This window comes from Pristiophorus japonicus, chromosome 4 (assembly GCF_044704955.1).
Source record: "Pristiophorus japonicus isolate sPriJap1 chromosome 4, sPriJap1.hap1, whole genome shotgun sequence".
Classification (NCBI taxonomy): domain Eukaryota; kingdom Metazoa; phylum Chordata; class Chondrichthyes; family Pristiophoridae; genus Pristiophorus; species Pristiophorus japonicus.
Genome location: NC_091980.1, coordinates 164,897,604 through 164,925,517, shown reverse-complemented (window position 1 = coordinate 164,925,517; position 27,914 = coordinate 164,897,604). Strand labels below are relative to the sequence as shown.

The window sequence follows — 27,914 nt, the reverse complement described above, 5'->3', positions numbered from 1 at the left end:
TGCTCGACCCGCCACAGGAAGTCGAACTGGAGAGGTTTTGCAGTCCATGGAAGGGTCCCTTCATGCCTGCGACCACCTCTTCCTCAGCCGAATTCATTTTTCATGAATTCGGCTCTGAGAAAGTGGCCCGACCAAACGTCGTGCAGCAGTGCACACCGAGTGTCATAGGTCCCATGCCTAATCCGAGGAGGCTGATTCGGCATGAGATCCTTGCTGCAAGACAGGCAGACGCAGAGATGGACATAGTTGCGCTGCCTCGGGTGAGCGTCGACATAGGTCGACAACTCCTCGATGCAACTGATGCACTCGCACAAGTGATCACAGCACAATCAGCGCGCCATTCAGAGGAGACGACGGATCGGATTGCGGTGACGCAGTGAATCGCTGATTCCGTGGACGCCATGCGGCGGCTAGTGGAATCGGGGAACGACACTGAACCCCAAGGTACCAATCATGCCAACAGCACATGGGAATGCAGATTCTTCTGACTCCGAGGACAGGTCGTCAGACCCTACCACCTCTCCACATTCCCCACACTTGGCGCTGCCACGGTCACCCCGCCCTCTGCAGCTCCGCTGGGGGCGCACTGCTGCACAATGCCCTGGCATCAATTCAGACAGGGGCAGGGGTAGGGTTAGGCATCGGCGTCTTCCGCATAAACATTTGGGTGTCGGGTGGAGGGAGGGGAAAACGCGGAATAAAATAAAAATGTTTCCTGTTTTGGTCAATGATTGTGGGGGTGAGTGGGTTGGTGGGCGCTGGTGGGTTGGTGGGTGCTGTTATTCATTGTTAATATAAAAATGTATTCTGTTTTGTTAACTGTTAGTGGGTGGGTAGTTTTTTTATTCTGAAAAATTGTTTACTGTTTGGGGTGTTGTGTGTTTAAAGTGCATTGTTTACTTATTTCAATCTTGTTAATTTTTTTTAATTTTAATTATTTCAAAAGTAACCTTTAAAAGAATTATTTATTATTTATTAATTTACTTTACACTCAGCCTTTTTCAACATTTATGTAACTTTTATTGAACTTAACATTTTTTGTGCTGTGTCTCACTCAGTTTTGCTAAATGAGGGGTCAACAATCAATACAATCAATGCAAGGGTTATAAACAATGGACATTTTAAACTGAACTCGTAACCGTTCAAGCAAAGCATCATTTACGAGCTGCTGACATAACAGTTTTGATGCTGTGTAACCACCACAGGTCTTCTCCAGCGGTGTTGGGGTGGCTGGTATCATGGTTTCATCGCTAGACTCCTCCTCGACCTCCTCTTCCACTTTTCTAACTGGCTTTTCCACTATGTCCTGAGGTGGACCTGCGGAATTTCCCGCCCCCTTCTGATTGGCAAATTGTGCAACATGCAATGCACCACAATGAACTCCGCGACCTGCTCCAGGTGGTATTCTAAGTTGCCCCCAGAGTGGTCCAGGCATCTGAAGCGCTGCTTCAGCACTCAGATTGTCTTTTCAATAATATTATGTGTGGCTATGTGGCTGTTATTGTAGCGATGCTCGGCTCCTGTCTGGGGCTTACGGAAGGGGGTCAAGAGCCAGGTGGTGAGGCTGTATCCTTTATCACCAAGCACCCAGCATTGACCTTCTGGCTAACTTTTAAAGAGGTCGGAGCCAGTGCTCTCACGCAAGATGTTCGCATCATGAATGCTCCCTGGAAAATTGGCATTTACTGCCATGATTATTTGACTGTGGTCGACAACGAGCTGCATGTTCAGGGAGAGGAATCCCTTTTGGTTCCGAAACACCTCTGGATCCTCTAAGGGTGCTCGCAGGGCGATGTGCGTACAGTCTTTTGCACCCTGTACCTTAGGGAAGTTTGCCATTCTCGACAATCCCAGATCCCTTTCACTCTGTGCCTCCCTGGTCATTGGGAAGTTTAGAAAGTCAAACCTTATAGCGTAAAGCGCTTCCGTCACCTGCCGAATGCAGCAATGTGTGGCGTGCTGAGAGATGCAGCAAATGTCGCCAGCTGATGCCTGAAAGGAGCCCGATGCATGGAATGAAAGTGTCACAGTTAACTGAATGTCAACGGGCACTGTGGTCTTGATGGTGCTGGAAGGCTGCCGGTCTCCCCTAATTAGCTGGCACATCTCATTGATGACCTCCTTTCGGAAGCACAGCCTTCTAACGCACGTGTTCTCAGAAAAGTCCAAGTATGATCGCTTATCCCTGTAAATGAGTTGTGGGCAAGTCCTCAGCAGTCTGCTACCTCTTTGGGCACATAATGCTCTTCAATAAACCTTCTTCCAGCTGCACTCTGCAGCATGTAATTAGTAGCCAGCATTGGTTGAGAAATTACAGGCACCATTTTTTTAAAAAAAGGTAACTTTACTGTAAATTGTTCAAAAATTAATCAAATTTCATTAATCTCTCCTCAAATTAAAGCAAATATTTTTTATAAACCCCTGAAATTAAAAGTATTCCTGCAAAACAACAATAAAATGCACTAAAAAATGATTTAAGTTTAACCTGCAATTTAATCCAGCTTTAGCTCCGATTAGAAAATGGCATCCATATCGCTGGGTCAGGGGCACTTAAGTGCACCCTTTTCATAGCGATATTGATAGCGGGCTGTATTCTGGGCGGTTCTAAAAAAAAAGCGCTGGGCGGTACTTGGGCGATGTATGGGCTCAAGTTTGCTTGTCTATCTAAAATTGGGCGGTAAGGCAATGAAAACGTTAAAACGGGTGCTAAATTGGGCGGTAATTGGATGATAAGAAAGTGAAAGTCTAGCCCTATATCCATTGGTTCCCCTTATCTACCCTGTCAGTTACACCCCAAAAAAATCCAATAGCTTTGTCAAACACAATTTATTGAACAGCAAGGTTACATTTACTACCTTCCAATCCATGTGGAATTCTGGAAGATCAAAACCAAGAAATATAGGGGCCAAGTTTCGGTCTGAGTTGCTCCTGTTTTTTTTGGAGCAACTGGTTTAGAATGGAGTATCTTAGAAATTGCAATTCTCGGCATTTAGTTTGCTCCAGTTCTCGTCAGTTCGAACAGTTTCAGTTTGGAACAGATTTATTTTCCAAAAGGGGGCGTGTCCGGCCACTTACGACCGTTTTGAAAGTTTAGACAGTGAAAACATACTCCATTCTAAGTTACTTTGGAGTAAGTGTAGATTTTTGTATGCTCAGTAAAACCTTGTCTACACTTAGAAAATCAGGTGTAGGTTACAAATCGGTCGTAGGGAAATGGGGGGGGGGGGCGGTTTAAAGGGAAGTTTACAAACATTAAACACTTCAGTTTTACAAATAAAGAGCTATCATCAATAATAAATGATAAATACATCAATAAATCAACCAATAAATCAATCAAAAAAAAATTAATAAAAAATAATTTTAAAAAAAATCAATAAATAAAATATTTTCTACTAACCGACTGCAGCACCGGGAGTCCTCCAACAGCGTGCTGGGACGGCCCCCCACCACTCCCCACAGTGTGGCTCTGTCAGTGTCTCTCACTCTAAGGAGAGAGGGGGGGAAGGAGAGAGGGGGGGGAAGGAGAGAGGGGGGGAGGAGAGAGGGGGGGAGGAGAAGAAGGAGAGGTGAGGGGGGAGGAGAGGAGAAGGAGGGAAGGGAGGGAGAGAGGGAGGGGAGAAGGAGGTTGAACCGGCCGGGCCCAAGACTTTGGGCTGGGCCCGCCCCCAGCACCGGATTTACAGGAAGGTGGCGTCGGGTCCTGGGTCCAGGGGTGGGGGAGCGGAGGTCAGGTCGGCGGGGGGAGCGGAGGTCAGGTCGGCGGGGGGACAGAGTCGGGTTCAGTCCGTGGGCGGGTGGGGGGGAGCAGGAGTCAAGTCGGGTCCGGTTGGGTGGAAGCAGGAGCTGGGTGTGGGAGGTAGCCTTATCCACGCAGCCCCAGTGAGGCCATTCGGCCAGGGCTAGGGGCTGCGTGCTTCGGGCCCCTCCCACACAGTTTTGGGCGCCTGGAGCTACTGCACATGCGCACCCACTATAGCGCGCATGTGCAGAGGTCCCGGCACTGTTTTCAGCACAGGGACCTGGTTCCACCTCCCACAGCTCTTGCTGCGCCGTGCCCAGATCCAGAGGACCTGCAGGGAGCCGGAGAATCGGTCCATTTTTTTTTAGGCGCACTTTGTGACGTGAAGAACGGGCATCCAGGTTAGGGCTGCGCCGTTCTAGGCGCGGCCCGAAACTTGGGCCCAAGGTGTGCTAAAGACCAAGTGCTTAGCAAATAGAGCCTTGTCAGATGGCCTTTAATTATCACCATAGAATTCATGATTTCTCTCAAACTTTCAAATCAATACTTTTTCTACCTGCCTCAGATCCTTTACCAGAATTCAGGTTGTAAAATGTTATGCTTAATGGGAGACACCAGAAGTAATACTTATGATTGCAAAAAATCTTTAATCACAACTTTACAAATTCAAAGTATCTGGTAGAAAAGCAGAACATTAGCAGTGTCCAATTACAATGCGTACAAATTATATAATCAACAAACTTGGGTACAGGTGCAGCGTCGAGAATCCGGAACACTTGGGACCGAGGCCATTCCAGATTCCGGGCTTTTGATCGTCTTTCTGACATCACGAATCTGAAAACACCCGAATCCAGGTTCAGGTATTTCCGGATTTCGGAATGTCAGAAAGGCGGGGTTGGGGGGGGGACCCCGCCGAGGACAGAAGGTTGGAGCCCCGCCGAGGAGATGTCCGGGCGGGCGGGCCCACCGTGGAGATGTTCAGGCGGGCGGGCCCCACCGTGGAGATGTTCAGGCGGGCGGGCCTCACCGAGATGTTCGGGCGGGCCCCACCGAGACGATTTCGGGCGGGCGGGCCCCACCGAGGAGATGTTCCAGCGGGCCCCACCGAGGAGATGTTCGGGCGGCCAGGCCCCACCAAGATGTTCGGGCGGGTGGGCGGGCCCCACCGAGGAGATGTTCGGGCGGGCGGGGGGGCCCCATCGAGATGATGTTCGGGCGGGCGGGCTGACCCCACCAAGGAGATGTTCGGGCGGGCGGGCCCCACGGAGATGATGTTCGGGCGGGCGGGCCTCACCAAGGAGCTGTTCGGGCGGGCGGGGAGGCCCCATCGAGATGATGTTCGGGCGGGCGGGCGGACCCCACCAAGGAGATGTTCGGGCGGGCCCCACCGAGGAGATGTTCGGGCGGGCGGGCCCCACCAAGATGTTCGGGCGGGCGGGCCCCACCAAGGAGATGTTCGGGCGGCCGGGCCCCACCAAGATGTTCGGACGGGTGGGCCCCACCGAGGTGTTTGGGCGGGTGGGCGGGCCTCACCGAGGAGCTGTTCGGGCGGGTGGGCGGGCCCCATCGAGATGATGTTCGGGCGGGGCCCACCAAGGAGATGTTCGGGCGGGCCCCACCGAGGAGCTGTTCGGGCGGGCCCCACCGAGGAGCTGTTCGGGCGGGCGGGCCCCACCGAGGAGATGTTCGGGCAGGCGGGCCCCACCGAGATGTTCGGACGGGTGGGCGAGCCTCACCGAGGAGCTGTTCGGGCGGGCAGACCCCATCGAGGAGATGTTTGGATAGGCAGGCCCCACTGAGGAGATGTTCAGGCAGGCAGGCGGGCCCCACGAAGAGATGTTCGGATGGGCGGGCCCCGCCAAGGAGATGTTCGGGCGGCCGGGCCCCGCCAAGATGATGTTCAGGCGGGCGGGCCCACCGAGGTGGTGTTTGGGCGGGTCCCCGCTGAGGATGCCTCGACCTCGAGGCAAGGGCAGTGGTGGCGGGGCGAGGCCCCGAGGTCAGGCAGCGGTGGGTCCGGATTCCGGAACTTTTTGCAGATACCGAACAACCCTGCCACCGATCGTCCCAGAGGCCGGATTCCAGAACGTTCCGGAACTCTGGATTTTCGACGCTGCACCTGTATATTACACTCAGTCCCCTCATCTAAGTAACTGATATAGATTGTAAATAGCTGAGGCCCAACCACTGATCCTTGCGACACTCCTCTCAACTGACCAGCCCGAGGCAAAATACCAACTCTCTTTCTTAGGTTTGTGAAATTAGTATCAATGAGATGAACAACAATAAGAGAACAGAACAGACATTACTGAAGTACTAGATAATGTTTAGGAAAAAAGAGAATATATGGTGACACCACCGAGCTCCGAATAAAACTGGAAATCTGAAAACCTTCCAACAGCACTAAATTGTCATCATCATCATAGGCAGTCCCTCGGAGTCGAGGAAGACTTGCTTCCACTCCTGAAGTGAGTTCTTTGGTGGCTGAACTGTCTAATACGAGAGCCACAGACTCTGTCAAAGGCGGGACAGATAGTCGTTGAGGGAATGGGAGGGTGGGACTGGTTTGCCACACATACTCTTTCTGCTGCCTGCGCTTGATTTCTGCATGCTCTCGGCATTGAGACTCGAGGTGCTCAGCGCCCTCTCAGATGCACTTCCTCCACTTAAGGCGGTCTTCGGCCAGGGACTCCCAGGTGTCAGTGGGGATGTTGCACTTTATCAGGGAGGCTTTGAGGGTGTCCTTGTAGCGTTTCCGCTGCCCACCTTTGGCTCATTTGCCGTGAAGGAGCTCCGAGTAGAGGATTTGCTTTGGGAATCTCGTGTCTAGCATGCGGACAATGTTGCCTGCCCTGCGGAGCTGATAGAGTGTGATCAGTGCTTCAATACTGGGGATGTTAGCCTGGACAAGGATGCTGATGTTGGTGCGCCTGTCCTCCCAGGGGATTTGTAGGATCTTGCGGAGATATCATTGGTGATATTGCTCCAGCAACTTGAGGTGTCTACTGTACATGGTCCATGTCTATGAGCCATATAGGAAGGCAGGTATTACTATTAGATTGTGCCACCTCAATGATTAGCAAGGGTATGAAGAACCAAAGTTTACAGCACAGAAGACTAATCCAACCTATCGTGTCTGTGCCAGTTCTTTGCTAGAGCAATCCCAAAATATTCCCAATGCCCTGATCTCCTTCAATAACCTGGATCATCTTCTGCTTGAAGGTTTATCTGCTCTTCCCTTAAAAGATGCAATGCTCTCTGCCTCAAGTGTGGCATAGCAATTCATGTTCAACAACCCTCCGTGCAAAGAAATTTCTTCTATTCTATTCTCTGACAGTTTTAAATCGATGGCCTCTTGCTACTGACTCTTCATCTAGAGGAAATAACCTTTCCCTAGTTAATAAAAAAAACACTCTTAGGTTTCTCTTTTTGAAGAACAAATGAACATTTTATAGTTTAATGGTTCCAGCACTAAACTAAATTAATTGATCGCATCCTGTAATGTATGAAACCTATTTGAGACACAAGTAGGCATTAATTCTCATCCTGTTTTTCAAAGCTAGAGAGGATATTTTCAATTCTTGGTTTTTGAAAACAATGTTTTGAATACAGATTTCCTGCTTTCACAACCTCATATAAGCAAACTGTTATCCAAAGCTACTAACAAAATTAACTGATTCAAAATAGAAGGCTGGGATACATAAACAGCTTCCTATGGGTAAAGATACAGGAAAATTCATTCATTCACTCTCGTTCACTGTTTCCTATAAACAACTATAATAACTGTAAAATTGGATGGACTACAAATAGATAAGTGAACAGGATAATATAAGCACTGATGGAAGTCAGCTACCGACGCCAAAGGAATGAGGGAAAATCCCCCTTGGGTGCACTTTCTTTTGCTCTCTTCATGCTGCAGGGCACCATTGTTTCTGTATATTGCATGTTACTCCACTTTTTAACCCTGTGATGGCACAAATGCACTCAGCAACATTTACTGATTTGTACTATATATTGTTACGTATAATGGACATAGGAATTGCTCAATCAATTGCAAAATATTGCTATAAAGATAAGTGACAATTCCCAATCTTCTTGCGGTAATGTAGGGAAGCAAAGAACCAAAAACAACAACAGTCACCTTTCTATGTCAGTGAGTATGACACTTTCCTACTAATAGAAGAGGTAAAACCAAAAAATTGATTTGAAATTTGGACAGCCATCTGAATCATTCACAATACCCTCCACATGACATAGAAACATAGAAAATAGGTGCAGGAGCAGGCCATCCGGCCCTTCGAGCCTGCACCACCATTCAATAAGATCATGGCTGATCATTCCTTCAGTACCCCGTTCCTGCTTTCTCTCCATACCCCTTGATCCCTTTAGCTGCAAGGGCCATATCTAACTCCCTCTTGAATATGTCTAACGAAATGGCATCAACAACTTTCTGCGGTAGGGAATTCCATAGGTTAACAACTCTCTGAGTGAAGAAGTTCCTCCTCATCTCAGTCCTAAATGGCTTACCCCTTATCCTAAGACTATGTCCCCTGGTTCTGGACTTCCCCAACATTGGGAGCATTCTAACCTGCCCAGTCCCGTCCGAATTTTATATGTTTCTATGAGATCCCCTCTCATCCTTCTAAACTCCAGTGAATACAGGCCCAGTCGATCTAGTCTCTCCTCATATGACAGTCCTGCCATCCCAGGAATCAGTCTGGTAAACCTTTGCTGCACTCTCTCAATAGCAAGAATGTCCTTCTTCAGATTAGGAGACCAAAACTGAACACAATATTCCAGGTGGGGCCTCACCAAGGCCCTGCACAACTGCAGTAAGACTTCCCTGCTCCTGTACTCAAATTCCCTTGCTATGAAGGCCAACATACCATTTGCCTTCTTCACCGCCTGCTGTAACTGCATGCCAACCTTCAATGACTGATGAATCATGATACCCAGGTCTCGCTGCACCTCCCCTTTTCCTAATCTGCCGTTCAGATAATATTCTGCCTTCGTGTTTTTGCCCCCAAAGTGGATAACCTCACATTTATCCACATTATACTGCATCTGCCATGTATTTGCCCAGTCGCCTAACCTATCCAAGTCACCCTGCAGCCTCTTAGCGTCCTCCTCATAGCTCACACTGCCACCCAGTTTAGTGTCATCTGCAAACTTGGAAATATTACACTCAATTCCTTCATCCAAATCGTTAATGTATATTGTAAAGAGCTGGGGTCCCAGCACTAAGCCCTGCGGCACTCCACTAGTCACTGCCTGCCATTCTGAAAAGGACCCGTTAATCCCGACTCTCTGTTTCCTGTCTGCCAACCAGTTCTCTATCCACGTCAGTACATTATCCCCAATACCATGTGCTTTCATTTTGCATACCAATCTCTTGTGTGGGACCTTATCAAAAGCCTTTTGAAAGTCCAAATACACCACATCCACTGGCTCTCCCCTGTCCACTCTACTGGTTACATCCTCAAAAAATTCCACAATTACTACTTTGGCAATCCAATTCATAGACCACAAACATGAATACAAAACACAAATATCCCTCTCGTGATCTTAGGTTTAAGTTAAGAACATGGTGTAGGCAGTATATCGAACACTTTCAAAACCCATTACACCCATGTTAGATGACCTAATACGACTATTGGGTAATGTTTCATTTCTCAGTCCTTTGCCTTGAGGTGCACATATGTACAGAGAAAACATGCAAAAATATGGCACTATTTTAGATTCGTATTACCACAGAATGCTTTACTCACCCTCCTTCGCTCTCTGTTTCACAGCTGCTCTTAGTTCCAGTGCTGGCTGTGAAATAGATGGAGTTTGATTCAACAGAATTACTTCTTTCCTTGTAAAATCCTAGTTTCTTCTTTCTTGATGCTTTTTGACACCGCTCTAAACTTGACCTTTGTTAAACAGAACATAACTTAGTACATTCAATTTTTTTCACATTAAGATCCTATATAATGGAAGCAGTGTGGTCCAAATGGAGTCAACTTCTCCCTATGCTAACCAAGCAGATTGGGACACTGGTAAGCTCTTAGTAAGGACTGAGTTGCTCTTTGGAGCCAAACATTTCTGTAATTTCTTTTATTCATTCATGGAATGTGGGCGTTGCTGGCAAGGCCAGCATTTATTGCCCAACGTAATTGCGCTCGAGAAGGTGGTGGTGAGCCGCCTCCTTGAACCGCTGCCGTCCGTGTGGTGAAGGTACTCCCATAGTGCTGTGAGGGAGTTCCAGGATTTTGACCCAGCGACGATGAAGGAACGGCAATATCTTTCCAAGTCAGGATGGTATGCAACTTGGAGGGGAACTTGGAGGTGATGGTATTCCAATGCACCTGCTGCCCTTGTCCATCTAGGTGGTAGAGGTCACAGGTTTGGAAGGTACTGCTGAAGAAGTTTTGGCGAGTTGTTGCAGTCCATCTTGTAGACGGTGCACACTGCAGCCACGGTGCGCCAGTGGTGGAGGGAGTGAATGTTTAAAGTGGTGGATGGGATGCCAATCAAGCGGGCTGCTTTGGCCTGAATGCTGTTGAGCTTCTAGAGTGTTCCTGGAGCTGCACTCATCCAGGCAAGTGGAGAATATTCCATCACACTCCTGACTTGTGCCTTGTACATGGTGGAAAGGCTTTGGGGAGTTAGAAGTTGAATCACTTGCTGCAGAACATCCAACCTCTGATCTGCTCTTGTAGCCACAGTATTTATGTGGCTGGTCCAGTTAAGTTTCTGGTCAATGATGAGCCCCAGGGTGTTGATGGTGCTGTATTCAGCGATGGTAATCCCACTGAATGTCAATGTAATGGGAACTTTGTGGAAACAGTTTGCTATAATGAAGCTTCAGCATTGCAAGGGTCAAATTTAAAAAAAAAAATTTTTTAATACAACTTCTAAGCCTAGTTAAGTTAGTCAAACAATACTTAACATCAACCTCTATTTTTTTTTATTTTTAATTTGCATCTTCAATATTTTAGGATAGGAATATTTAAAGTGATTAAAGCAAATTCCTGTCAAACTCTATAAAAGGGGTCTTAAACACTCTGTTCCTACTTAGGAACATAGCAACAGGAGAAGGCCATTTCGCCCCTTAAGCCTGTTCCATCTTCAATGAGATCATGGCTGATTTGTTTCCTAACTCCAGATACCGGCCTTTGCCCCATATCTCTTAATACTTTTGGTTGACAAACATCTATCGATCTCAGTAACAATTGATCTAGCATCAACTGCGTTTGCAGAAGAGAGTTCCAAATTTCTACCACCCTTTGCGTGTCGATGTGATTCCTAACTTCACTCCTGAAAGGCCTGACTCTAACTTTTAGACTATGTCCCTAGTTCCAGACTCCCCAACCAATAGATTATAGTTTCTCTTTATTGACCCGATCAGTTCCCCTTAATATCTTGAAAACCTTGATCAAATCAGCCCTTAACCTTCTAAATTCCAGGGAACACAACCCTAGTTTGTGTAATCTCTCCTCATAATTTAAGTCTTGGAGTCCAGGTATCATTCTGCTAAATCTACCCTGCATTCCCTCAAAGCCAATATATCCTCCCTAGGGTGTAGTGTCCAGAACTGCTCATAGTGTTCTAGATGTGGTCTAACCAGAGCTTTGTCTAGTTGTAGCGTAATTTCTATCCCCATGTATTCCAATGCTCTAGATATAAAGGCTAGCATTCCATTAGCCTTTTTGATTATTGTGTGTACCTGTCCATGCTTATTTTATCCTTAACAGACCTTATCCACAAACCAGCAAGTCTACAACAATTCAATCCAGCAAGTCCACATGGTCACAGAACAGCAAGTCCACCTCGCCACAAACCAGCGATCTATAATGGCAGACCGGCTGGACCGCGTGGCCACACACTGGCCGGACCACAAACGCCAAGTCCATATTGACACAGACCAGCAATTCCACAAGGACACAGACTAGCTCAATGCAAGCTTGAGGAACAGCACCCCATCTTGGGTTTAGGCACTTTACAGCCTTTTGGACTCAAAAGTCAAGTTCAACTTTCGCCAGTTCTGACAAGGGGTCATCGACCTGAAACATCAACTCTCTTTCTCCCTACAGATGCTGCATGCTCTGCTGAGATTGAGTATTTTCTGTTTTTATTTAGGACACAAACAGGTCCACAGACACAAACCAGCAAGTCACATCGGCACAGATCAGCGAGCCACATCGACACAGACCAGCGAGTCCTGATGGACACAAACCAGTGAGTCCACAGACTCAGACCAGCAAGCTACATCGACAGATGCCAGGCATTTAAAGTTACCAAACAAAGTGTGCAATGCTGGGAGAGGAATTGTAAGAACAGGCCCGAACTCTCCAAGCACTGCTCTCAATTTTGCTTTACTCGTTTGTTGATAAACTGTATTGTGGCTGCTGAAGGGGGAAAGGCCATTTCTAATGGCTGCCTTCAAGGCTCAGGAAAAGTCCCAGATACAGCTCAAAGCATAGTACAGGTGCAGCGCCTAAAATCCAGTACCCTTAGGATCGAGGCAGTTCCGGAATCCAGGCTTTCGATTTGCTTTCTGACGTCACAAATCCAGAAATACCCGAGCCCAGGTTTGGGTATTTCCGGATTTCGGAATGTAAGGTGGGGGGAGGTGGGGGGATGGAGGTGCAGGTGGATTCCCGCCGAGGAGCTGTTCGGACCATCCAGTCCCGCTGAGGATGACGTCTTCGAGCGGGGCCCTGCCGAGGGGGTCGTTGTTGGGCGGGGTCTCGCCGAGGGGTCGGCGGCGGGCGATGCTCACCAAGGAGAACGTCGTCAGCCGGGGCCCTGCTGAGGAGAACGTTGTCGGCCGGGGCCCTACCGAGGAGAACGTCGTCGACCGGGGCCCACCGAGGAGAACGTCGTTGAGCTGGCTCCGCCGAGGAGGTGTTCAGGTGGGCCCCGCCAAGGTGGTGTTCAGATGGGCAGGGCCTCGCCGAGGTGGTGTTCGGGCGGGCCGGCGAGGAGGTCCCGAGGTAAGGGCAGTGGAGGTGAGGCAAATGGACGAGGCGAGTGGCAGTGAGGCGAGGCCAGAGGTCAGGCAACGGCGAAGCCCCGAGGTCGGCAGGGTCGTCAGATCCGGATTCCGGAACATTTTACGGATTCCGGACGACCCTGCCACCAATTGTCCTGGAGTCCGGATTATTCCGGAACTCCGGATTATCGACGCTGCACCTGTATATGTTTCTATAATGTTGGATGCTGTTGACAGTGAAAGTACAGTGCAGCTCCTATTGATGACACTGTTAATATGAAAATGGCTGAAGTCACTAGATATAGGGCCCAAGTTTCCACACGATAAAAAACGGGCACCCCTCCGAGCTGGGCGCCCGTTTTTCGCGCCTAAAACGGCGCCTAAAAAAAAAAAATCGCGATTCTGGAGCGTTCTGCAGCTCCTTGTGTGCCTGGCGCGGCGCCCAGGGGGGTGGAGCCTACACTCGCGCCGATTTTGTAAGTGGGAGGGGGCGGGTACTATTTAAATTAGTTTTTTTCCTGCCGGCAACGCTGCGCGTGCGCGTTGGAGCGTTCGCGCATGCTCAGTGTGAAAAAAACATTGGCACTCGGCCATTTTTGTAGTTCTTTGTAGCTGTTTAATTTTTGAACATTTTTTTAATAAAAGCACATTGCCATCAGCACATCAGCACTTGCAGCCTTCTCACTGTCTCCTTCCCCCCACCCCCCCCCCCGCGGGAAGAACGGGCGCCTCCTCTCCCCTCCCCCCGCGGGAAGAACGGGTGCCTCCTACCCCCCCCCCCCCCCCACGGAAAGAACGGGCGCCTCCTCCTCCCCCCCACCCCCGCGGGAAGAACGGGCGCCTCAGGCTGACTGCAGCATTCCCCGTGCCTGAAGCACTTTCACACAGGTAGGAAGATGGTTTATTTAATCTTTTCTTTGCTTATAAATGTTTATTCAGGTTGGATTTATTTGTATAATATTTGTAGAAGTATAAATAAGGATTTATTGTAGAATTTAATGAGTTCCCTTCCCTCCCCCCCCACCTCGTTCTGGACGCCTAATTTGTAACCTGCGCCTGATTATTTAATATGTAGAACAGGTTTTTTCAGTTCTACAAAAATCTTCACTTGCTCCATTCTAAGTTAATTTGGAGTACGTTTTCACTGTGGAAACTTTGAAATCAGGTGTCAGTGGCCGGACACGCCTCCTTTTGAAGAAAAAATTCTGTTCCAAAGTAGAACTGTTCTACCTGACTAGAACTGCAGAAAAAAAAACGTGGAGAATTGCGATTTCTAAGATAGTCCATTCTCCACCAGTTGCTCCTAAAAGTCAGGCGCAAATCATGTGGAAACTTGGGCCCATAGAAAGTAGCAGTGGATTAAATATACTCAGGATGAGCTTTAAATATGCTCTAGATTGAAACAGGTTTGTTTTGAGAAATATGGTGAGAGCTTACACAAGTGTATCAAAGTATATATACAAAATGTCAAATACACTGGCTTTTTCAAATCAACTTAGTACGAAGCAGCAGAAATGAACTATATACTAGACACAAGATCTTACAGTTCAGCTGTAGTGTATATTACTGTTTGGGATTAGACAGTGTGCATGTGTTGTTGTGAGGGAACAGTATCTGTAGCCTGAAAAACTATTTTGAGGTTCAAAATAATGCAAATCTTTAGGTCTTACTCACTAAACCCTTTTTTTAAATGTGAACAAAGGGGTGAAGTTCGTAAAGTGGAAATTTTAAAAAAAATTTTAAAAAGCAAGTGACGAATCAGAAATTCTCAGTACGCTCAATATCTTCAGATTGTATACAAGTGGCTCGTCTTGTGGTCTGCTGAGAGATGGGGCGGGGGCGGGGGGAGATAAACACACAACATCTAGGGCTCAATTTTCCCCGGTTATTTGCGTCGGTTTTTTTGGTGTATTTACTTTTTTCCAAGTTTTCCCCTGCGATCTGCGCCGGCGTAACTGACTTAGTTATGATTTTTCTAGGCCAGTTTTTTTTTTAACGTCATGAGGGGCGTTCCCTCATGTCTGCCACGGTTTTTTCAATTTTTCGCAGTTTGCCGAACAGTTTTTCCTCCTCGGTCGGCGTATCTGGCCACTCCCAAAAAACCTTCTGAGTACTTAAGAAAACCAGTGCACATTCACAAATCGGCACTGAAAAACGACATTGCTTTTAAATCGAAGATTTTGGAGGGAGTCAAAATCAATAATAAAGTTCAACTTTTTTTAACCTGTCAACATAGAAGTGTAAATTTGTTGGATTTCAAATGTTCTCTCATTTATTTTACTCACTCACACGCCACCACCCAACGTCTTGAAGCAGGGCTGGAGGGTCATAGCTTTGGCCGGCAGAATCAGCCCCGCGCCCGGACAAAGTGGCTCGGTTACAAAACAAGCAGTGGTGGTGGGTGGGGGTAGGATAGAGAGAGAGAGAGAGAGAGAGAGAGAGAGAGAGAGAGAGAGAGAGAGAGAGAGAGAGAGAGAGAGAGAGAGAGAGAGAGAGCACGCGAGGTGTCGATCGGAAGGCTTCTGCACTGAAGGCTGCAATGAGTGGGGGTGGGGGGAAAGAGAGAGAGAAGGGGTGAAGTCACAAGACTGCAAATAGTTAAGCCGGGGGGGGGGGGGGGGGGGGGGGGGGAGGAAAGAGGAGAAGTCACAAGACCTTTGGATGTGTTCCATCCATACAGACCTTGGGGAGAGAGAGAACTGCGAACCCGTCCTATCTACCTGCTTTCCCGCCATTTTGAGCTTCTTTCAAAGGTTAAATTTAAGTATGGGGGCAATACTGACAATGCCATACCTTGTGCGAGCCTTCTGCATCATGGCGCTATGTAGGAGACAATTGATTCGACTTCATCGCATCAGGAACATCAGAGCCCGTAGGGTGCTGGGCAGGAGGCCTTACCCACCTCCAGTATATCAAGACAGGCGTTCGTACCTCCACCTGAGTGATGCAGACTGTGTCAGAAGGCTGCATTTCCGCAAAGAAGTTGTAACTGAGATCTGTGAGTTGGTCAAAGCAGACCTGCAACCTAGAAGCATCAGAGGACTGCTTTGTCAGTTGAAGTGAAGGTTACAGCTGCACTTTCATTCTATGCCTCCGGATTGTTTCAAGCTACAACTGGGGATGTGCGCGCCATCTTGCAACATGCAATACATGTCTCCATTCGCCAGGTGACGGCTGCACTGTATGTGCGGAGGAATGACTTCATAAAGTTCCCCATGACCACCCAAGCAATCCATGACAGGGCTGTGGGCTTCGGGCTTCTCCAGGATTTCAGGCTTTCCAAAAGGTACAGGGCTGCATTGATTGTATCCACATTGCCTTGGGAGCACCTTTGGAGGATTCAGAGATGTACAGGAACAGAAATGGCTTCCACCCCATAAATGTACAGCTCGTGTGTGACGACATGCATCATACCATGTCAGTCAATGCAAGATACCCTGGGAGCACCCATGATGCATTCATCCTACGCAACATTATATCTGCCATGTTTCAGCAGCAGCAGCCAGAAGGGCAGAGCTGGCTACTGGAAGACAGAGTATAGCCTCACCACCTGGCTCATGACGCCCCTATGCGTAACCTGGACCGAAGCTGACTGTGAATACAACATGTCGCACATTGCAACGCGCAGCATCATTGAGAGGACCATTGGCATATTGAAGCAGCATTTCCGATGCCTGGACCATTCCGGAGGCTACTTGCTGTACTCCCGAGATTGTCGGTCAGTTCACAGTTGTGTGCTACATGCTGTATCATGAGGCAGCAGCACCTGGTAGTGGAAGACCCATCTGCGGTGAGAGTGGCTGATGATAATGATGTGGAAGATGCAGATGACGAGCAGGAAGAGGAGGTCGACAAGGATGAGGAAGCCATGCAAGTGACCGAGGCTGGAGCACAACGGTGGAGGAGGGTGAGCCATCGTGCCCCTTTAACGATTTCTCGATCCGTGAACGCTTCAATGATGCTGGAGGGCTCAGCGACTATTCCACATGGATCATGTTTACTGTTTGGAGCTGTTCCGTAATGTTGTGTTGTGTTAATGGAACATGATGATTCAGTTTTAATGTAAAATACACTTATTCAAAAGTTTAACAATGTACTTAACTTAATTTTAATAAAATTATTTTTGTATCAAACTTTACTTTAAGATCACTTAAAAACTTTATAAACTTGTAAATTTACATAACTTACAACAACAGCAGCAAAGGAAGGCTGCACCCACCTATGTCTCCTCCACCTTATTCCAAGATCGCTCGCTGCGCTTGGTCTTGGACACTTCATCACACCTGCCTGCAGGCGGTAGCGCAGTATTTCTAGCTTGGTACCAAGCTTATTCTTTCTAATATCTCCGGTACTGCGCACCTCGAGGGGGGGGGGCGGTGGGGGAGGGACCCAGGCGGCAAGTTGGAGGGCCCAGCTTTGGGCTCTTCAAAGACTGGTGTGGGGATTAGAGTGGGAGTGACAGTTGATTCTGTCAATGGGCGCGGGGTCTGGGCGTGTTCCCTTATTGCTGCAGTTAACTCCAACATGTCATCCCTCATGTGCTCTGACAGTGTCTCGATGACCTGCAATATATCCTCCCTCACGTTGAGCAAAACTGTCTGAACTACCTGCAACATTCCCTCCCTCATGGCCACTATTCCCTCACTGATGGTCCCGGATATCGTTCCCATTTCTCGTGTCATTGCTGTTACTTTTCCCGACAGTCCCGCTACCTCATCACGCACACCACTGATGGCACCCAGGAGTGATCGGGTAAGGTCAATGCTCTCTGCACTCAATGACATCATCTGAACCACAGCTGTTAGATCCTGCACCTCGAGAGCGCGATCGAGTTCTCCTTCCCCTCCTCTCAACGGGTGTGGCTCGTTGCACCACACCACTGGGACCCACAGCCTGGGATGGTGGGGCCTTGGGTGAACCTCACTGCACCACACCACTGGGACCTGCAACCTCAAAAGGTGTGAAAACATGGAATGTCCCACCAGCACTCAAACCACTAGTCTCGGAAGGGGCAGTCACCTCCATGAGCGGCACCTCCTCCAAAGTTAGTACAACAGTGGGAGCGATGTTATGTATTTAACCCCTTGTAACCTGCATCACACCTGTCCACCAGAGGGTCTACCTCTTGGAGTCCCAAGGGATTCCAGCATCCCTTGGGAGTACAGTATATAAGCAGGCCACCCACGAGTTACCTGCACTCTGGAACTACAATAAAGGAGTTAAGGTCACACTTGCTCATTACACACAGTACTCGGTCTGACCATTTATTATGAATATAACAATTGGTGGCGAGGTAACGAACCATGCAAAAATGCAAAGTACAGTCGGCATCCTGGAGAAGTTCTTGGAGGGGGATGATTAGGAGGCCTTCGTGGAGAGACTCGACCAATACTTCATAGCCAACAAGCTGGAAGGGGACTAGAACATGACCAAACGAAGGGCGATCCTCCTAACCGTCTGTTGGGCCACTACCTATGGCCTCATGAAGAATCTCCTGGCCCCGATTAAACCAACAGATAAATCCTACGAAGTACTGTGTACACTGGTCCGGGAGCACCTAAATGCTAAGGAAAGTATTTTGATGGAGAGATATCGGTTCTACACGTGTCAACGATTGGGGGGGGGGGAGGGGCCAGGAAGTGGCGAGCTACGTCACCGAACTAAGGCACCTTGCAGGACATTGTGAGTTTGAGGGATTCCTAGGACAAATACTCAGAGACTTTTTGTACTGGGCATCGGACATGAGACAATCCTTCGCAAACAATTGACTGTAGAAACTCCGAATCTGAGTAAAGCCATAACAATAGCCCAAGCACTTATGTCCACCAGCGACAACACCAAGCAAATTTTGCAGAACAAAGAAATTTCGGCAAGTACTGCGCATAAAGTAACGTCGGTTTTGAGTAGAAATGTACAGGGACAAAGGTACACGCCGGCTGCTGTGGCCCGAACTCAATTGACCCAGATTCTGCCATCATCTGTTAATGCGAGGCAGTTAACAACCTGTTGGCGCTGCGGGGCCATCAATGCCGCTTTAAGCGCTATGCGTGCAATGGCTGCAGAACAATGGGACACCTCCAATGAATGTGCAGGCAAGCTGCAAATCCTGCACCACATTGCAGAGGAAGATCGGTCCACAGTGGGTCAGACGGAATTGGAAACTCGTACGGAGAAGGCAGAGGTGTACGGGGTACACACGTTCACGACAAAATGCCCACCAATAATGTTGAAAGTTGAGCTGAACAATATTCCAATGTCTATGGAGCTGGACACAGGGACAAGGCAGTCCATAATGAGTAAAACGGCCTTCGACAGGCTGTGGGGGAAGAAGGCACACAGGCCCAAGCTCAGCGTCATTCACACAAAGTTAAGGACTTATACAAAGGAGCTAATCCCAGTAAGTGACAGTGCTGAAGTCAAAGTCTCCTATGATGGAGCAGTACACGAACTCCCGCTGTGGATTGTGCCAGGGGATGGCCCCACGTTATTTGGCAGAAGCTGGCTGGAGAAAATCCGCTGGAATTGGGACGACATCTGAGCGCTTTCGTCAGTTGACGACACCGCATGCACCCAGATTCTAAGCAAGTTCCCATCGTTATTCGAGCCAGGCATTGGAAGCTTCTCGGGGGAGAAAGTGCAGATCCATTTGGTTCCCGGTACGTGACCTATCTACCACAAGGCTCGGATGGTACCGTACATGATGCGTGAAAAAGTGGAAATCGAGCTGGACAGGCTGCAACGCGAGGGCATCATCGCGCCAGTGGAGTTCAACGACTGGGCCAGTCCGATTGTTCCGGTATTCAAGGAGGATGGTACAGTTAGAATTTGCGGTGACTATAAACTAACAATTAACTGTTTTTCGCTGCAGGACCAATACCCGCTACCCAAGGCAGACGACCTATTTGCAATGCTGGCTGGAGGGAAGACGTTCACCAAGCTGGACCTGACCTCGGCCTACATGACGCAGGAGTAGGAGGAATCTTCAAAAGGCCTCACCTGCATCAACACGCACAAAGGCCTATTTATTTACAACCGGTGCCCGTTCAGGATTCTGTCGGCTGCAGTGATCTTCCAGCGAAACATGGAAAGCCTGCTAAAGTCGGTTCCTTGTACAGTGGTCTTCCAGGACGACATATTGATTACAGGTCAGGACACCATGGAGCACTTGAAGAACCTGGAGGAGGTTCTTAGTCGGTTGGATCACGTGGGACTCAGGTTGAAACGCTCGAAGTGTGTTTACCTGGCACAGGACGTCGAATTCTTAGGAAGAAGGATCGCAGAAGACGGCATCAGACCTACCAGCGCCAAGACGGAGGCCATCAAGAACGCGCCATGACCACGGAACGTGATGGAGCTGCGGACGTTTCTGGGACTCCGTAACTACTTCGGTAATTTCCTACCTGGGTTAAGCACCCTATTAGAACCCCTGCATGCACTACTGTGCAAGGGAGACGACTGGGTATGGGGGAATTCACAAGAGGCAGCCTTTAAGAAATCCAGAACTTTACTCTGTTCTAACAAGCTGCTTGTCCTGTATAACCCATGTAAAACGACTAGTGTTAGCTTGCGATGCATCGTCCTACAAGGTCGGGTGCGTGTTACAACAGGCGAATGAATCGGGAATTTTGCAACCGGTTGCGTATGCATCCAGGAGTTTGTCCAAGGCCGAAAGGGCCTATAGCATGGTTGAAAAAGAGGTTCTGGCGTGCGTTTACGGGGTAAAGAAAATGCACCAGTACTTGTTTGATCTCAAGTTCGAACTTGAAATAGACCATAAGCCGCTCATATCACTATTCTCGGAGAGCAAAGGGATCAATACCAATGCCTTCGCCCACATCCAAAGATGGGCGCTCGCGCTGTCGGCATACAACTATATAATTCGCCACAGACCAGGCACAGAGAACTGCACAGATGCTCTCAGTCGGCTGCCTTTGTCCACCACCGGGGTGGAAATGGCACAGCCAGCGGACTTGCTTATGGTCATGAGGCATTTGAGCACAAGAAATCCCCCGTTATGACCCTCCAGATCAGGACCTGGACCAGCCAGGATCCTTTACTGGCCCTGGTAAAAAAAACTGTGTCCTCCAAGGGAGCTGGTCCAGTGTCCCAGTGGAGATGCAGGAAGCGATTAAGCCATTCCATAGATGCAAAGATGAGCTGTCCCTGCAGGCGGACTGTCTCTTGTGGGGCAATCGTGTGGTTTTGCCCAAGAAAGGCAGAGATAATTTATTGGGGAACTACACAGCACCCACCCAGGCATCGTGATGATGAAAGCCATAGCCAGATCCCATGCGTGATGGCCAGGCATCGACTCAGATTTAGAGTCATGTGTACACCAGTGCAACGCTTGCTCTCAGTTGAGCAATGCACCCAGAGAGGCACCGCTAAGTTTATGGTGCTGGCCATCCAAACCGTGGTCAAGGATCCATGTAGACTATGCAGGCCCATTCCTAGGCAAAATGTTTTTAGTTGTCGTGGATGCTTAATCAAAATGGATTGAATGTGCAATAATGTCTGGAAGCACGTCCACGGCCACCATTGAAAGTCTAAGAGCTATGTTTGCCACGCACGGCCTGCCCGACGTCCAAGTCAGTGACAATGGGCCATGCTTCACAAGTGCCGAATTCAAAGAATTCATGACCTGCAACGGGGTCAAACATGTCACATCTGCACCGTTGAAGCTCGCATCCAACGGCCAGGCAGAACGGGCAGTCCAGACCAGCAAGCAAAGCTTGAAATGCGTGTCAGAAGCCTCCCTGCAGACCCGGTTGTCCAGAGTACTGCTCAGCTACCGCACCAGACCCCACTCACTCACAGGGATTCCCCCAGCCGAGCTGCTCATGAAAAGGGCACTTAAAACAAGGCTCTCTCTGGTCCACCCTGATCCACATGATCACATGGAGGACAAGCGGCATCAACAGAGTGTGTACCATGACCGCGCAAACTTGTCACGCGATATTGAGATCAACGATCCTGTGTTTGTGCTCAATTGTGGACATGGTCCCAAATGGCTTGCTGGCACGGTCACAGCCAAAGAGGGGAGTAGGGTGTTTCAGGTCAAACTGACCAATGGAAAAACGCACAGAAAACACTTGGACCAAATTAAACTGCGGTTCACCGACAGCTACATGCAACCCAAAGAAGACACTACCAACTTTGACCCTCCAACACACACACACAAACACGTGGCAACTGACATCACAGTTGACCACAAAACAGAACTTATCATCCCCAGCAGCCCGGCTGCCCAACAGGCCAATGAAGAACTGACCAACCCAACCACACCAACATTTGTACCGAGACGATCGACAAGGGAGTGCAGAGTCCCAGATCGTCTCTCCTTGTAAATAAGTGTATTGTTGACTTCACGGGGGAGTGATGTTATGTATTTAACCCCTTGTAACCTGCATTACACCTGACCACCAGAGGGCCTACCTCTTGGAGTCCCAAGGGATCCCAGCATCCCTTGGGTGTACAGTATATAAGCACACCACCCACGAGGTACCCGCACTCTGGAACTACAATAAAGGAGCTAAGGTCACACTTGCTCGTTACACACAGTACTCAGTCTGACCATTTATGATGAGTATAACAAACTTCATCCAGCTCCATACCCTCCCCCCTCCCCCCATGTTCTTGGTCTGGATTGGAAGATGTTCTCCTCTTCAGGCTCGTCAGTGTCTGAATCTTCTTCTGCATCGTCAGGGTTGGCCTCAAGTTCAGCAAAATATAACAGAACAGTCAAATGGTTAGTTACAAATGTAAATGTGACCATCTGTATATGTCCCAGACAGCAGAGAGACAACCTCTTTAAAAAGTTAGGTTTTCATCTTTGCAGAGAAAGGTGGCACATAATAAAAGGGAATGAACTCGAACAGGAGGAGGCCGGGCAAATCTGCACCCACGGGCACCTTTGGAAGAGAGGGTCGCTGCTTTGATGGGTTCTGCCTGGAAAAAAGCAATCAGTACTACACAAACTGGGCTCACACTCGAGGGAGAGGGTAAGTCCTGCAAATTCATCGTGGCTCTTCAAATCAACCTGCTGCCTGACCTGTGATGTGTGAGCCTACTCATGCCACCTATCTGGCCCCCTCCTCTGCTGCTATCCACTTGACTGTTCTGTTATATTTTGCAGAACTTGAGGCCAACCCTGATGATGCAGAAGTAGTTTCAGATGCGGACGAGCTTGAAGAGGAGAACATCTTCCAATCCATCCATTGGGGGGAGGGGGGCGGGGGGAGGATGGGATGGAGCTGGATGAAACTCCCATTGTTGTACTGACTTTGGAGGAGGTGCCACTCATGGAGGTGACAGCCCCTTCTGTGACTAGTGGTTTGAGTGTTGGTGAGACATTCCATGGTTTCACACTTTCCGATGTTGCGGGTCCCAGTGGTGGGGTGCAGCGAGGCACACCCAGTGCCCCACCTTCCGAGGTTGCGGGTCCCAGTGGTGGGGTGCAGCGAGGCACACCCAGGGCACCACTGTCCCAAGCTGCGGGTCTCAGTGTTGGGGTGCGAGCCACACCCATGGGAAGGCAGGGAAGGAGAGCTCGACCACGTTCTTCTGAGGTGCAGGATCTAACAGATGTGGTTCAGATGATGTCATTGAGAGCGAAGATCACTGACCTTACCCGATCACTCCTGGACACCATCAGTGGGGTGAGTTAATGGGATTGTCGGGAGAAGTAACAGCAATGACACGATAAATGGGAACGATATCCGCGACCATCAGTGAGGAAATAGTGGCCATGAGGGAGGGAATGTCAGAGGTAGTTATCATCATCATAGGCAGTCCCTCGGAATCGAGGAAGACTGGCTTCCACTCTGAAAGTGAGTTCTCGGGTGGCTGTACAGTCCAATACGAGAACCACAGTTTCTGTCACAGGTGGGACAGATAATTGTTGAGGGAAGAGGTGGGTGGGGCTGGTTTGTCGCATGCTCTTTCCGCTGCCTGCGCTTGATTTGTGCATGCTCTCGGCGCCGAGACTCGAAGAGCTCAGCACCCTCCCGTATGCACTTCCTCCACTTAAGGCATTCTTGGGCCAGGGACTCCCAGGTGTCAGTGGGGATGTTGCAATTTATTAGGGAGGCTTTGAGGGTGTCCTTGTAACTTTTCCGCTGCCCACCTTTGGCTTGTTTGCCGTGAAGGAGTTCAGAGTAGAGCGCTTGCTTTGGGAGTCTCGTGTCTGGCATGCAAACATGCCTATGTGGGGAGCTTGTCGACTGTGAGGTGGAACACGACAGCTCGGAAGATTAAGAGGGTTGGGGCGATGACGCATTCCTGCTTGACCCCGGTCCGGACATGGATTGGATCTGTGATGGATCCGTTGGTAAGGATCACAGCCTGCATGTCGTTGTGGAGCAGGCGGAGGATGGCGACGTACTTTTTGGGGGCATCCGAAATGGAGGAAGACGCTCCACAGACTATCGAGGTTAACAGTGTCAAAGGCCTTTGTAAGGTCGAAGAAGGCCACGCATAAGAGGCATGTGAAAAAGGAACGGCAGTAGTTATGGGGGATTTTAACCGACATATCGATTGGTCAAATCAAATCGCAGGAGGTAGCCTGGAGGAGGAATTCATAGAATGCATACGGGATTGTTTCTTAGAACAGTATGTAACAGAGCCTACAAGGGAGCAAGCCATTTTGGATCTGGTCCTGTGTAACGAGACAGGAAAAATAAACGATCTCCTCGTAAAAGATCCTCTCGGAATGAGTGATCACAATATGGTTGAATTTGTAATACAGATTGAGGATGAGGAAGTTGTGTCAGAAACGAGAGTACTATGCTTAAACAAAGGGAACTACAGTGGGATAAGGGCAGAGTTGGCTAAAGTAGACTGGAAACAAGGACTAAACGGTGGCACAATTGAGGAACAGTGGAGGACTTTTAAGGAGCTCTTTCATAATGCGCAACAAAAATATATTCCAGTGAAAAAGAAGGGCGACAAGAGAAGAGATAACCAGCCGTGGATAACCAAGGAAATAAAGGAAAGTATCAAATCAAAGACCAATGCGTATAAGGTGGCCAAGGTTAGTGGGAAACTAGAGGATTGGGAAGATTTTAAGCAACAGCAAAGAATGACTAAAAAAGCAATAAAGAAAGGGAAGATAGATTACGAAGGTAAACTTGCGCAAAACATAAAAACAGATAGTAAAAGCTTTTACAGATATATAAAACGGAAAAGAGTGACTAAAGTAAATGTTGGTCCCTTCGAAGATGAAAAGGGGGATTTAATAATGGGAAATGTGGAAATGGCTGAGACCTTAAACAATTATTTTGCTTCCGTCTTCACAGTGGAAGACACAAAAACCATGCCAAAAATTGCTGGTCATAGGAATGTGGGAAGGGAGGACCTTGAGATGATCACTATCACTCGGGAGGTAGTGCTGGACAGACTAATGGGATTGAAGGTAGACAAGTCCCCTGGTCCTGAGGAAATGCATCCCAGGGTATTAAAAGAGATGGCGGAAGTTATAGCAGATGCATTTGTTATAATCTACCAAAATTCTCTGGACTCTGGGGAGGTATCAGCGGATTGGAGAGCAGCTAATGTAACGCCTCTGTTTAAAAAAGGGGGCAGGCAAAAGGCAGGTAACTATAGGCCAGTTAGTTTAACATCTGTAGTGGGGAAAATGCTTGAAACTATCATTAAGGAAGAAATAGCGGGACATCTGGATAGGAATAGTGCAATCAAGCAGACGCAGCATGGATTCATGAAAGGGAAATCATGTTTAACTAACTTACTGGAATTCTTTGAGGATATAACGAGCATGGTGGATAGAGGTGTACCGATGGATGTGGTGTATTTAGATTTCCAAAAGGCATTCGATAAGGTGCCACACAAAAGGTTACTGCAGAAGATAAAGGTACGCGGAGTCAGAGGAAATGTATTAGCATGGATAGAGAATTGGCTGGCGAACAGAAAGCAGAGAGTCGGGATAAATGGGTCCTTTTCCGGTTGGAAGTCAGTGGTTTGTGGTGTGCCACAGGGATCAGTGCTGGGACCACAACTGTTTACAATATACATAGATGACCTAGAGGAGGGGACAGAGTGTAGTGCAACCAAATTTGCAGATGACACTAAGATTAGTGGGAAAGCGGGTTGTGTAGAGGACTCAGAGAGGCTGCAAGGAGATTTGGATAGGTTAAGCGAATGGGCTAAGGTTTGGCAGATGGAATACAATGTCGGAAAGTGTGAGGTCATCCACCTTGGGGAAAAAAAAACAGTAAAAGGGAATATTATTTGAATGGGGAGAAATTACAACATGCTGTGGTGCAGAGGGACCTGGGGGTCCTTGTGCATGAATCCCAAAAGGTTAGTTTGCAGGTGCAGCAGGTAATCAGGAAGGCAAATGGAATGTTGGCCTTCATTGCGAAAGGGATGGAGTACAAAAGCAGAAGGGGGTGCTGTAACTGTATAAGGTATTGGTAAGGCCGCACCTGGAGTACTGCGTGCAGTTTTGGTCACCTTACTTAAGGAAGGATATACTAGCTTTGGAAGGGGTACAGAGAAGATTCACTAGGCTGATTCGAGAAATGAGGGGGTTAACTTATGATGATAGATTGAGCAGACTGGGTCTTTACTCCTTGGAGTTCAGAAGGATGAGGGGTGATCTTATAGAAACATTTAAAATCATGAAAGGGATAGACAAGATAGAGGCAGAGAGGTTGTTTCCATTGGTGGGGGAGACTAGAACTAGGGGGCACAGCCTCAAAATACGGAGGAGCCAATTTAAAACCGAGTTGAGAAAAAATTTCTTCTCCCAGAGGGTTGTGAATCTGTGGAATTCTCTGCCCAAGCAAGCAGTTGAGGCTGGCTCATTGAATGTTTTCAAGTCAAAGATAGATAGATTTTTAAGCAATAAGGGAATTAAGGGTTACGGGGAGAGGGCGGGTAAGTGGAGCTGAGTCCACGACCAGATCAGCCATGATCTTATTGAATGGCGGAGCAGGCTCGAGGGGCTAGATGTCCTACTCCTGTTCCTAATTCTTATGTTCTTATAAGGGCTGCCGCTGTTTGCTGCATTTTTCCTACAGCTGTCGCGCTGCAAAAATCATATCTGTTGTGCCCTGTAGGGTACGAAATCCACACTGCGACTCCGGGAGGAGCTCCTCGGCCACAGGGAGAAGACGGTTGAGAAGGACTCGAGCGACAACTTTTCCAGTGGCTGATAGCAGGGAGATTCCTCTGTAGTTGCCACAGTCGGACTTGTCCCCTTTTTTAAAGATGGTCACAATCACTGCATCTCTAAGATCACCTGGCATGCTCTCCTCCCTCTCGATGCGAGAGATGAGGTCATGTATTTGCGCCAGCAGTACCTCTCTGCCATACTTCAGTGCCTCAGTAGGGATTCCATCTGCTCCCGTAGCCTTGCTGTTTTTTTAAAGCTATCTTATGGCTTTTTCTACCTCGTGTAGTGTTGGGGTCTCACTGAGGTGGTGGCGAGTAGCATGCTGTTGAATGGAGTCGAGAGCACTCGAGTCAAAGGCAGAGTCTCGATTGAGGAGATCTTCGAAATGCTCCTTCCAGCGGGCCTTGACTGCCTCGGTGTCCTTGATGAGTGTTTCCCCGTTCTTGGCCAGCAGCAGGGTGGGGCCGAGGGTGTTTGGACCAAGCTGTCAGACGTACTGCAAACCACATCACTGACCATGAGGGAGGGAATGTTGCAGGTCGTTCAGACAATTTTGCTCAACATAAGGGAGGGAATTAGGGTTTAATTAAGAGGGGGGAAATAGAGTACGAGAGGGAGCTTACAGGGAACATAAAAACTGACTGCAAAAGCTTCTATAAATATGTGAAGAGAAAAAGATTAGTGAAGACAAACGTAGGTCCCTTGCAGTCAGATTCAGGTGAATTTATAATGGGGAACAAAGAAATGGCAGACCAATTGAACCAATACTTCGGTTCTGTCTTCACGAAGGAAGACACAAATAACCTTCCGAATGTACTAGGGGATAGTGGGTCTAGTGAGGAGGAACTGAAGGATATCCTTATTAGGCGGGAAATTGTATTAGGGAAATTGATGGGATTGAAGGCCGATAAATCCCCGGGACCTGATAGTCTGCATCCCAGAGTACTTAAGGAAGTGGCCCTAGAAATAGTGGATGCATTGGTGATCATTTTCCAACAGTCTATCGACTCTGGATCGTTTCCTATGGATTGGAGGGTAGCTAATGTAACACCACTTTTTTT

General features: G+C 48.5%; 1 protein-coding gene across 5 annotated transcripts in view; it reads right to left on the bottom strand.

Annotated features, from left to right (window-relative positions):
• The window catches only part of rmdn3 (regulator of microtubule dynamics 3), a 430,747-nt gene that overhangs the window by 371,830 nt on the left and 31,003 nt on the right, over positions 1-27,914 (bottom strand). For all 5 annotated transcript variants that reach the window (XM_070878790.1, XM_070878791.1, XM_070878788.1 and 2 more), the window contains exon 3: positions 9,508-9,654. In XM_070878790.1, the coding sequence (XP_070734891.1) occupies positions 9,508-9,654 (147 nt within the window). The remainder of the gene's footprint in view (positions 1-9,507; positions 9,655-27,914) is intronic.